This window comes from Hibiscus syriacus, unplaced genomic scaffold (assembly GCF_006381635.1).
Source record: "Hibiscus syriacus cultivar Baekdansim isolate YM2019G1 unplaced genomic scaffold, ASM638163v2 tig00110450_pilon, whole genome shotgun sequence".
NCBI classification, from domain to species: Eukaryota; Viridiplantae; Streptophyta; class Magnoliopsida; order Malvales; family Malvaceae; genus Hibiscus; species Hibiscus syriacus.
This window is the reverse complement of record NW_024062743.1, coordinates 7,476,230-7,488,675: the sequence shown is the minus strand read 5'-3', so window position 1 is coordinate 7,488,675 and position 12,446 is coordinate 7,476,230. Positions and strand designations below refer to the sequence as shown.

The 12,446-nt window shown below is 33.1% G+C and overlaps 1 protein-coding gene across 1 annotated transcript; it reads left to right on the top strand.

Annotated features, from left to right (window-relative positions):
- The first annotated feature begins 2,512 nt into the window (after nt 1-2,512).
- On the top strand, nt 2,513-10,266 carry LOC120126070 (endonuclease 4-like). Its single transcript, XM_039144369.1, has 9 exons — nt 2,513-2,626; nt 2,706-2,886; nt 7,477-7,587; nt 7,895-7,950; nt 8,061-8,144; nt 8,692-8,784; nt 8,881-8,948; nt 9,074-9,147; nt 10,148-10,266. Exons 1-9 carry the CDS (start codon nt 2,522-2,524, stop codon nt 10,264-10,266), a joined length of 891 nt encoding a protein of 296 aa, XP_039000300.1. The 5' UTR covers nt 2,513-2,521.
- The last annotated feature ends 2,180 nt before the right edge of the window (nt 10,267-12,446 follow it).

Below are 12,446 nucleotides of genomic sequence, written 5' to 3'. Positions count from 1 at the left end.
AAACTCACAAAACGGTAACGCAACCTGCGGGGGAGTGATTCACAATGAGGAAGGACGATGACTGGTTGGATTTTCAAAACATATTGGATGCTGCTCGATTTTGGAAGCGGAGCTATGGGGAGTATATGAAGGATTAAATAGGGCTTGAATCTTGGGAGCTCGAAAGGTAATCCTCGAAACTGACAACATGGAGGTGAGGAAAATGTTCCAGCGAGGTAACAATAAGGAGAGACCTACCACACTGCATCATCATATATGGAGCCTACTAAAGATAGATTGGGAGGTTAAATTCGAACATATCTATCGGGAAGGAAACCGGATAGCTGATTGCATGGCAAGACTGGACAGAAGTAGAGATGGAGGACAAAAGCTGTTCGATATGCCATTGCATGCAATCCAAGAACTACTCCATGAGGAAGGAGGCATTTAGTCATTTTGTTTGATTTCTTAGCTTACCAAATAAAAAAGTTAAATTGTAATTAAAATTGAGGTTATTAATTTTAGTATAGAAAACTTAAAATAAATATTAAAAAAGATTTAATCTATATTGAAACAAATTGTCAAAAAGTTCTCTCTTCTTTTAAGATCAATCAACGATTTTCATCGTGAAATCTTAAATAAGGTTAGATGTAAGAAATTATATTCGATAATCATTTTCTTGTTCATCAATTTTCTTTCACCGGATGAATTTTTCAAATAATACAACGTCGAGATCGGCCAAAATAATAAAAATATAAAAAAAATATATAAAAAAAGAAAATATCTTCAATGAAAATTTCTCTTATATTGCCTTTATTATTGGAATTGCAATGATTTGTCTGACTCTTCAATATTTTATCTTTTTTCTCCTTTCTCCCCCTAAAATTACAGTAGGGGAGTACCTATTTATATACCTAAAAAACCTAAAAGAAAACCCTAATATTTTTTCAATAATGTTAGATAAACCAATTAAAAGAAAATAATAATAATAAAATATTAAACTCTAAATAAATAATGGAAAGTTTGAAATTCATAATAAATTAAAATTCTAATATTTGAAACATATTCAATTTTATGCATGCATAGTCTTGGCTAAAAAAAGCATATATTGTGTTCTCGATGTCCGATTGAGACATTTCAAAATGCGTTGGAAAATTAATTAAAAGTCAGTCATATTTAAAGAAGACATCATGTCTTGAAAAAGTTCGAATCTCATCCAAATATTCATTGCAGGTCAGCTGATGTATTGAACTTCAAAATTTACTTCAATAAAAGTATCTGAATCTTGCAAATGGTAGGCCGGAAAAAAATTTGATATTACAAGTGTTATTTATACTTTACTTTCATTTTGTTTTTTTAAATAATTTTATGAATATATACAAACACTATGTAAGTGATAAATCACGAAAAGAATAACATATTCAAAAAATCGGGTTAATTATAAACTATAAGTTTTGGTCCGTTTTAGTACCTAAAATTTTAATTATTTTTCAAAACCATACCTAAAGTTTAGTTTTTTTGTTTCATTTTAGTATCCTGTCATTAAAAATATAAGTTTTTTTCATTTTAGTACCCCTTCAAAATTTAACGATAAATGTTTTAAAAAAATGAAAGTTTGGGTGCTAAAATAGATCAAAACTAATAGTTTAGGTACTAAACGCACTAAGTTTTTAACGGCAGTGTTCTAAAATAAAAGGAAAACTAAACGTTAAGTATAGTTTTGAAAAAGTTAAATGTGTAAGTATTAAAACATATCAAAATTGATAATTTAGATACTAAACACGTAATTTACCCTAGGAATCCGATAAATGAATAGCATAAAAGGACATTAATGTCAATGTCGTAGATTAAATAACATAAAAGTTGAATGAACGTTAAATAATTTAATTAAAGTTAAATTGAGAAGATTGCACGAAACAAATGTCTTTAGTTGTCGAAGGGGTGTTTTTATCTCTAAATGTCTCTGGTTTAAGAATTAACGATTACAAGATATTTAAGCATTCTGAGTCTGTGGAATAAATATTATTACTTATAATTACTTTAGATTATTTGAAAAAAAGGACATGAACAAATTACGTGATAACAGATTTATATCTTTAGAATTGAATGTAGTGACACTAATTTTTGGTGTTTTAGAATTATATTTGTTAAGACAATCTCAATATAAACTATTTTGTATCGAAAATATATTTCTATATATTTACGTGCACATGTCCCATAGTAATTTCGAATTCAGTAGTAGACAGTTTGATAGGTTCTTTTACGCTACTACAAAGTTGCTTTGTGGTGATAGTATTGGCGTAAATCAATAAAAATTTGCATATCAAATATGTGTATGCTTTAAAAGAGAGGAAAGAAGAGAAGGCAAGGCACGCTTGCTTGCATCACATGCAAAGGTGAAAACCTGAGTCGAGGGTTTCACTTTTCCCCCCTTTATCAAACTACAATATACTTTGCGGTATAATTGGTGTCGTCCCTTTTCTTCAAACATAAATCAGAATGGAAAATTACGACTATTCTTCTCTTTCTTATCATTTGCAGGATGGGTTGGCACGAGCTACTATGGTTGGGAAGGCTGCTTCTTCTTATGCAATTGGTTCATGGTTGGGGAAAACTTGGTCATTATGCTGTTTGCAAGATCGCTGAGGTCTGATTATGCAACTGCTTCTTCTTTAGTTAAAAGTTGCTGCCGATTTCATCTGATTATGCGCTTCTTGATCCTTCAGGGGCATCTCACTGAAGATGCTATGGCGACAGTCAAAGACCTGCTCCCAGATTCTGCTAAAGGTGAGCTTGCATCTGTATGTTCTTGGCCTGATGACATCAAATTGTACTACAACTGGCAGTGGACATCCTCCTTACACTATGTTGACACCCCTAATTTCAAGTGTAACTATAAATACATCCGTAAGTGTTTCAGTTCTCCTCGAAATAAGATTGATCACTTATGTTTTGGCCATTAATCACTTATATTTGTGTTTTGTCCACCTTTCTTATTGATTTTAAAAAACATAATACATGATCACTTTCGTTTTTATCTAATTAAGATGTGGTCATCACGAGTTAACTTTAGTTAATAGTTAACAAAGTAGGTGATGTGGTAATTAAATATTTTAGTATAATCATACATTTAGTCTCTTGAAAAACTGAGCTTGTACCCAACCATCAAGTCAAAATCAATGCTTGATCTAATATATAAAATATGACGTATATATTTTGTATCTTAGTGTATAAATATTTAACTTAATATTAACTTATTAAATATATTTTATTATTAACTTAATTTAAAAATATTTTATTTAAAAATATATATTTTATTCTTATCTAAACTTTTTTTTAAATATTTTATTATTATTATTTTAACTTTTCAAAAGGATATATTTTATCTTAATTTACTAACTATATTAATATTATCACTTTAAATTATTAAATATATTTTATTTTTATCTTAATTTAAAAATATTTTTAACATAAAATACATATTTTTAAATTAAAATAAAAATGAAATACTTTTAAATTAAGTTAATAATAAAATATTTCATAAGTTAATATAAAAATATTTTTTATAGTTAATATGTATAAATATTATGAATTTAAGTTAAATATTTATACACTAAGATACAAAATATATATATCATGTTGTCTATATCAAACCAAACATTGGTGGCTCAACGGTTGTGTACATGCTTGGTTTTTCAAGAGACCCAAGTTTGAATCTCTTTGGTCTTTAGCATCATTTGAGCGGAGGATTAAATTTATTTTAATTTACTAAAAATATGACTAAATTGAGAAAATATGTAAATAACAAGGATCAAGTATGTGATTATATCAAAATATTTAATTGTCATGTCTTTTTTTTGCTCAGCAATAAATTTTTATTAAAGAATAAATTGTTTGCCTAAATCCTAAGTCTCGTTAAAAACCTCCCTAAACTAGGTGGAGGAAAAGAGTACTGACGATTAGGACCAAAACCACACACATAGACCAACTATCACTCGAAAGAAAGAACGACAAATAACAGAAAACACCCTAACAACAACCATCTAAACTGGCTGTTTGCTCCCAACATTGAGCGTCCATGTAAATGCCTACCATAGAAACAAAAAGATAGTAACGAACAATATAGAAGTTTTCCACCGCGACCATCAAACATCCAACTTGAATATAGCAGCACCTGATTTAAACCAGCTCTCAATTACCATCAACACCAAAGTTTGAAACGGGATTTTTGATACATGCCCGCTATTGCCACGAACACTTCACAAACAAAGCTCCTCACTACCCAATCAACAAACAACCAGCCACAAGAAAACTCATAAACAACTCAACGGAACAGACCAAGACAACTCAACAACAACACTAGACAATCTAATTGCAAAACAAACATAACCCTGTACAACCAGCAGCCAACCACACTCAATACTACTTTGATAGTAATAATATTAATACTCACTCGCCCAGCAACTCAATCTTCAAAACCTTATGGGATAAAAAACGGAATTAACCAACCAGATCAACTATTTCTCAACCCCAAGTCAAGCTTATACTTTAAAAATCCGAGCTTAAAGAATGAACAAGAACTTTCCAACAAACACTACAAGTTAAAAATGATTTCACCATTGGAACATCCAAATAATTGAAGCCAACCAAACGCTCGAAGAACTTCTGCTATTGATCAAATCCACCACATAACAGCTTATCAGAGATTGAACTGAAAAACCATACATAGATTCCCCTGAAGCAAATAGGAGCTTCCACTCAAAGCCACAAGAATGGGTAGATAAAACTAGAAAGCAACCAAAATCATAACCCCTGAAAACTAAGATCTCTAAGTCTTCAAATTTTGAATCTAACAAACAAGTGGAACTAGCAGAACCCTCCCACTAAAAACGACTATAATCCCACTCAGACAGTAGACTCTCAGCTTTAGCCACTGCTTACAATAATCTAAAGTCAAAAACATCATCACACCAAAATCTCACTATAATAGTTTCACTAAAAACCTCCTCTGATCAGAAGTTTAACATTTGAGTCCATACCTCTTATGTTCCAGAATAAGTTCCTAATCTCGAACTACTTCCTCTGATCCCAACTAAAATTCAATAGATAGAGAGTGAGACTCAGCTTCTAATTCTTCCATTGCTATAATCTCCCGAACCAAAACCTATTCTGATATTTTAAACTATATCCCCATTTCTATGCCGATCTGTAATGTTTCTTTCGCTTCCCTCTTTTGTCTCTGTCATCTTGTTTGCAAGTCAGAGTCAGATAGGGATATGCCCTCAAGTTCAGTCAATTCTTTCTCGCATTGCACTTTCTTTTGATTTCTCTTAATTCGGCAATTTCTACTTTTCCTTTGGTTATCTTTGAATTTCTCTTGGATTCTCTTAAGAGAACTATATTTTTTGTTTTTTCACTCCTTAGCTCTCTGGTTCTGCCTGGAATTGTGCATTAAAATATCCTCCCTCAGTTGAGTTGACAAGCAAAGTCTGTGATCTATATCCTCCCTATCTATCCCCGGTAAGGTCTTTCCATCCACCCGGTCTTCCACAACCCCGTCATGTTGGACTTCCTCTCCCTTGAAACTTTTGATAGCACAATTGCTTATGAAGCCCATAGTTACCACATCCTCCACCGCCTTTGACTCTAATCGACCTTCCCATATATTCAAATCTGTTAAACTATCCTTTAATTCCTTATTAACACGAGCAGTCTTTAATAATTTCTTGCTGGCATCTTCTGCCTCATTGATACATAATTGATCATTTAAATACTTTGTGTCATTAACTTCGACTCTCTCAACGTTTTCCATCTCAACATGAATTTTCTTCTGCGCATTCCCACTACTATCATCATTTGTTCTCAACCCCAAAATTGCTTCTTCTCCAATATTCCTTTCCCCCATGTCCTTACCCGACAAGCAATCGCCTCCGGATATATTTCCCATACATCTTAATTGGATTTCGCCTTCCTCAAGCACCCTTTCTGTGGTATCTTCCTCCGATGAAGTCCTGTTTTTTCCTGACGAAGACTGAGAAACACCGGCCATAACACACTCTTTTACATCTCGCTTTCGAATCATTGTAACACTGTTACCTATAACCTATTCAATAATTCTAACTTTAATTAAATCTCGACCCACTTCCAAATCGAGAACATCGTCAATGGTTTCTTTCCTGTTTGTAGCAATAAGAATGGTCACCTCGTCGCAGTCCATTTCTTGCAAAGCATTTTCTCCCATCGCTAAGAAATCACCCCATTGTTCCGCTATCCTCTTAAACGTGACATGGTTCCAACAATGTAGCGGCACTCCGAATAATTTGATCCAAGTTACTCTTTGATGCGGTCTATACGATTTTGTCCAAGGTTGTACATCCAAGAAAACTTCCTTAAGATACGACCATCTATGCTCCTTCAGAAACTTGTGTAGCTCTTCGTCCTCAATCTCTATTAAGAAATCTCTCCCTCCTAGAAATTTAGTTCTTAATTCTCCTAGACCTCCAGCCCGTAATCTGTCATCCACTTGACTCGAAGAACAAACCATCGCCATCGTCCCTACCAAGCATTTTTGAAGCCTTCGTACCGCGTTCTCATCTACCTCCCCCTGCACAATTTTACTTCTCCTCATTGCTAACTCCTTCGTGCTAGCTCCAGATATTCTATTTTTTTCTTGTTCTGCCGAAGATACAACTCTAGAAGCTGATGACTTATACAATTTCCTGCTATGGCTCTTAGCTCTGTACCTAGCTTCTTTGACTGTTAACCTGTATCCAAGAATCCATAAACCATTTAACCTAAGAGTTTCTCTATCTGCATCGTTTCTGTTGGAGAAGCTGACAAAACCAAAACGCTTCCCTGCTCTATCATCCTTCCTCGCTATGAATGAGCTCACCACATCTTCGTGCTTACCAAAAAGTTGTCTCAATCCTCTCCAATGGTATGTCGGAGGAATATTATGAGCAAACAAAGTTGATGTTTCGCCTTCCTTCCCCTCCATAACAGTTTCTTCTATGCTAAAGTTACTCCATCTTTTGTATGCGACAAAAAATGCAAACACTTGGTGTGGGTGAGAAAACTTTCTGATATTCTGCTTTATATCGTCAGGATCTTCCTGTTGCTGAATCACGTTTCCAAGCAGAGATATTTTCCACCCTGGAATCAGATGAGTACTCAAACAGCTTCCTTTTGTTAGAGACAACGATCAAAGCAACCTCCCTCTGAAAATAAGGCTCGAATAACTTCACCTGCCAACTCGTTTTCGGACACACCTCCTCATTATTCGCTTTAATTGTTTTAAACATTTAATTGTCATGTCAACTAATATGTTAACTATTAATTACAAATAATCCGTGATGATCATATCTTAACTAAACAAAATTGACCATATATTAATTTTTTTTTGAAATTAATGAAAAAAAGTGAATAATCATATAGTTAACCCTAAATATTTTAAGAGAAATGAGTGGTCGTGGCGACATTAATTAACCTTTCTTGTAGGAGACTGCTATGATTCTGCTGGGCGCAAAAATAATTGCGTAACAGGAGCAATTTTCAACTATACAAGACAACTCTTTTCAGCATATAAGAGATATAATCCCGTGTTGAAATGTAAGCACTGTTCATGTATATACTCAGACGGACCGAGATTGAACTATAAGGAGACAAGTTTTTTAACTTCAAAATATTAAAAAGTCTTAAACATCAATTATATTAAAGAATTTTGGGAAGGACAAGAGTTTAGTTGCAATGATTTTAAAACTACTAGTGGCTTAAAAAATAATGAGACCATCAAAGTTTGGGAGGGACAATTGTCCCTCCCATATATAACATGGCTCCGTACCTGTATGTACTCCTGGAATTACCTTAAATAATAATACATGGTTTATTATATGCTCTCCCTTTCTGTTTGTGACAGACAATTTGACAGAGTCACTCATGTTCTTAGCTCATTACATGGCGGATGTCCATCAGGTTTTTACTCAGATCACATATATGGAAAAATCTAGAAAGCATTAATCATATAAATATTGGATATATATATTTATATTCAATACATTTATAAGTTCTTTTTTTTATTACAGCCTTTACATGTTGGCTTCACAGGAGATTTAGGTGGGACTAGTATTAAAGTTCGTTGGTATCGTAGGAAGACGAATCTACACCATGTGAGGACATCGTTACGCCCTTTCCATTTTTCACATCGACAAGTAGTTAAATGTTGCTAAATGAAATTAATGGTTAAGCAATGATTTTGTCTTTCTACTATGTCCAAATTCGAGATTTAGTCCTTATATTTTATTTTAAAATAATTTGATCTTTTAAACATGATCTGAGTGCAAGTGTTTGAATCTAGTAAACAAGTTCCCTGACCAATGTTACATATCCTTTCTACCGACAACAGGTTAGTATAGTGAGATACATTAGATTCCTTAAGTAAGGTCAAAAGTTAGAATTCTACCATTTACAAATGGAGAAAGCTGGATCGGAGGAGGGTCACCCTCGCCTATGCAGCATCCAATCTGAATTAGTCGACTGATAGATCGAATACCGATAGTTATACAATAAAAAAAACGTTACATATTCATTTTTAACAAGGTGGCCAAAGAAGGGATTTGGGTAAAAAAGGTGTTTATAAACTTCTGTATGAGAGTGTTTATATTTATGTGTGTTATTGTATCCATATTCGCAATTTTATGATATACGTTATTCCAGGTTTGGGATACCATGATTATTGATACTGCGGTGAAGACGTTCTATGACTCGGATCTTTTATCCATGATTCAAGCTATACAAAGGAATATTACTGTAAGACAATCGAAGCGCTTTTTTTTTTTTTTACCGGTTTGGGTTTTGACTTTTGAAAGTGATACTTGACTGCTGTACCTATTATTTCATTTATAGGATGCTTGGTCCAATGAAAAATCATCATGGGAATATTGCATACATAACAACGCAGTTTGTCCTAACATGTAAGTGTATGCCTCAGTTTATTCTTTATTATATAAAGTGTGTTATTCATATTTATACTTGTATCTAACACTTACACTCGAATCTGAATAACTTCGTATTATTCTTGATTTGCTTCGATATACAGATATGCTTCTGAAAGTGTTAGGTTAGCATGCAAGTATGCATATAAGAATGCCACACCTGGAAGCACCTTAGAAGGTATTTGTTATTTCCTCTTTCTACTGTTTTCTTGTTCGATGATTAAAGGCACTTTATGAAACTTAATTTATGTATCAAAATCAAATAATGAAAATGGATAAGCATTCGTAGTTCGCTTTGGTTCGTTGCATATAATTTTCAAATAATGAAAGATAGGTATTATTTGTGGTTCGTTGAGAATAATTTTCTTTGGAACAATTTTCAGAGTATGACTCGTAATGATACATTTTTATGATTTGCTGATAAATTTTTTCATAATTTGCCCATATATTAAACAGTGAAAATATAATAACTTTTTAATAATTATTTTAATAATTGTGAAATTAAAAGATTAAATTTATAATTAAAATAGATATCTTTTACAGTGAGAGTACAATCGTAACATCTCAACTTTATTTTTCTCTTTCTCTTTCTACATTTTGCTCTTTCCTTATTTTCCATTCTTTTCATTCCCCAGAATATTAACTAAGAGAAAATTGTCGACTCCACCGCTAAGGCTTGGAAAGATCGACCCTTACACATCTTTATTACCTCTCCTTCCACACCTTCTCCTAGTGAACTCTTCCCCTATCTTTGTTTCCTTTGCTTTTGCTATGATAGGTTTTTGTTTCCTTTGTTGTTGCTGTGTTGAGTTGTGGATATGTTAATTTCATTGTTTTAGTCCGCGAATGAACTCCGAATTGGAATAAACAAATTTAAACGAGATTCGTGGAGTGGGGCGAATTAGGTAACACTGGATCCAAGTCCAAACTTGTTGCATATAAATAGCCGAATTGCTCTTGGCTCTATTAATTGGCTTAAACATGACCGAACTATTGACCCTTATACCTTCTATTATATCATCTGTACTTCACTATTTGATGCCGTATCTTATATTTTTATGCAATCTGCCATGGTTGGCAAAGGCTGAGATAATGCTATAAGAAACCAGATTAGCTAATCTTAACATAAATTCTGCATGATATTCTTTTAACACAAACTTCATAATTTTGCTCCATAGATGATTATTTCCTCTCTCGGTTGCCCGTCGTGGAGAAAAGGCTAGCTCAAGCTGGGATTCGCCTAGCCTCCGTGCTCAACCGACTGTTTAATTTCCGAGTGAAAATCTGCCGATCTTGAAGATAAAAGACCAGAGAGGCATCTTTAAATGCTGTAAGCTCCATTGTAATACACGCTCGTTGTTCATACAATCATTGCTTTAAATACACCAAACCTATGTATCATTCATCCCTTTGTCAACTTGTTCAAGAATACATAATTAACTGTACACTATGCAAAAGATGAAAACATGAGTAAATAGTGATATAATAAAAATTATTAAATAAAAATGTGGATCAATGATTAAATTAGATCTGAATGAATTAAATGTAAGATCCGAAATTGATCCGATAAATCCCGATTGTGATAATAGGATCACGAGAGTGACCCTAAAATAAAACTTCCATTTGTTTGCTTTAAACTAAGTGATTTTATTAGTCGAAGTAATTTAAAATGAAAAATAATTATGTAGACACTAAATTTTTGTTTCGATTTTTATTTTTATTTTTATTATTATTATAAATATTATTATTCTTATTCTTATTCTTATTATTATTATTAATTACAAATAATTACAAAGCCCAACAGTAAACTGAGGCCCATTTACAAACCCGACCTAATTACATCAGACCTAGAGGCCCAACCCGGTCCAGGCACAGCAGAACCTTTCTAGGGTTTGCATCTCAGCACCCAGCCGCCATCAACCATCCACTGTTCGATCTGGTAAGATCCAATGGTCCAGAGTTCTCCAACAAGAAACCCTAGGGTTATGATACCCTAGGGACCACGCGGCGTCGCCTCTGCTGCCATTTCCGACTCCTCCACTGCCAGGTGCCTCAACCAGCTTTTGCCACTCCCCGTCGAAGCCTCCATAAGTGTCACGTCACCACCCACGTCGAAGTTCTATGGTGAGTCACCACCATAGTTTGGTGACTCACCGAAGACCGCCTCATTATCCGGTCCGAAGGGTGTACGTGGTGGCCTATAAATAGGTCACTGAACCTGCAAAGAAGAAAGAAAGGAGAAAAGAAGGAGGAACCAATAGCAGCGAAAAAAATAAACCCACAGCAGCAAATCGAAATCAAAGAGAGAAGAAACTGAGAGGAAACTTACCACGCATCATCGGAGAACCCAAATATTGAAGGTAAAAAGGCTAGATCTACGTTGTTTGGTAGTGTTTTAGGCTAAAATAATTTCATATTTGGGTTTAGGACAAACGGGGCTACATTTTGGGGTAGGTTTGTAATTTTCGGCCATCGTGGGTGGTGGCCGGCGGTGGCTGCCAGCGCCGGAGGAAGGCGGCCGGCCGATGATCAGTTTCTCTCCGACAAGAGAAACATAGAGAGAGACGGTAGAGGTTCTCTCGTTAGAGAGAGAACCAAAAGAGAGAAATGAGAGTTTAGGCCCAAAGGGGCCGATTAAATGGGTATTTATACCCCTCCCCGAACGACGTCGTTTTGGGGAGGGTGTCTGTGTAATTTCCCTCAAGGGAAAACCATGTCTGCAGTCCATTAAGTTTGTAAACTTCCATGTTGTTCACTGAAATCAATTTCTGTAAGTTTTAATTCGGCCGTTTAATTTTATTTTCTTTATAATTTAGTCACTGCCACATTTATATAATATTTTATATTTTAATCACTCATATTTTAACTACTTTCATTTTTACCATGAATTTTATATATTTTACAATTTAATTCCACATTTTTAATTTCTTTTATTTTAGTCATTATTTAATGCAATTTTATTCTATTTTTATTATTGAAACATATTTTTCAATTTGTTTAAATTAGTACTTTAATTATTTATTTTTTGTTATTATTTATGTTTTATTCACTAATATTTATATGAAATACAATATAATAATTTCATAATTTGATTAAATAATAATAATTATTTATTTTTAAATACTCGGAAAGGGCGGTCTTAAAATAACTAGATTTCTTATTCTGGTATTTTAAAAATAAACAAATATCTTGTTTATATATATATATATACACTTCATTTTTATTTAAATTATTTTATCATATTCTTATTAATGTTTATTTGTTTTTTAATATCAAAGAAATGGGTTGTCTTAAAGTAACTAGATGTCCTTTTCAGATATTTTAAATAAATAAATACATTTTTTATAAAACCCTAAAAATATAAATATTTACTTTAGTTTTATAAAAATTATTTTTCCTTAGAATTATCTAATTGAATCTGGAATAATAGAATCATAAATTAAATTCATATTTGAATTCTAAAAGTTCACTAATAGA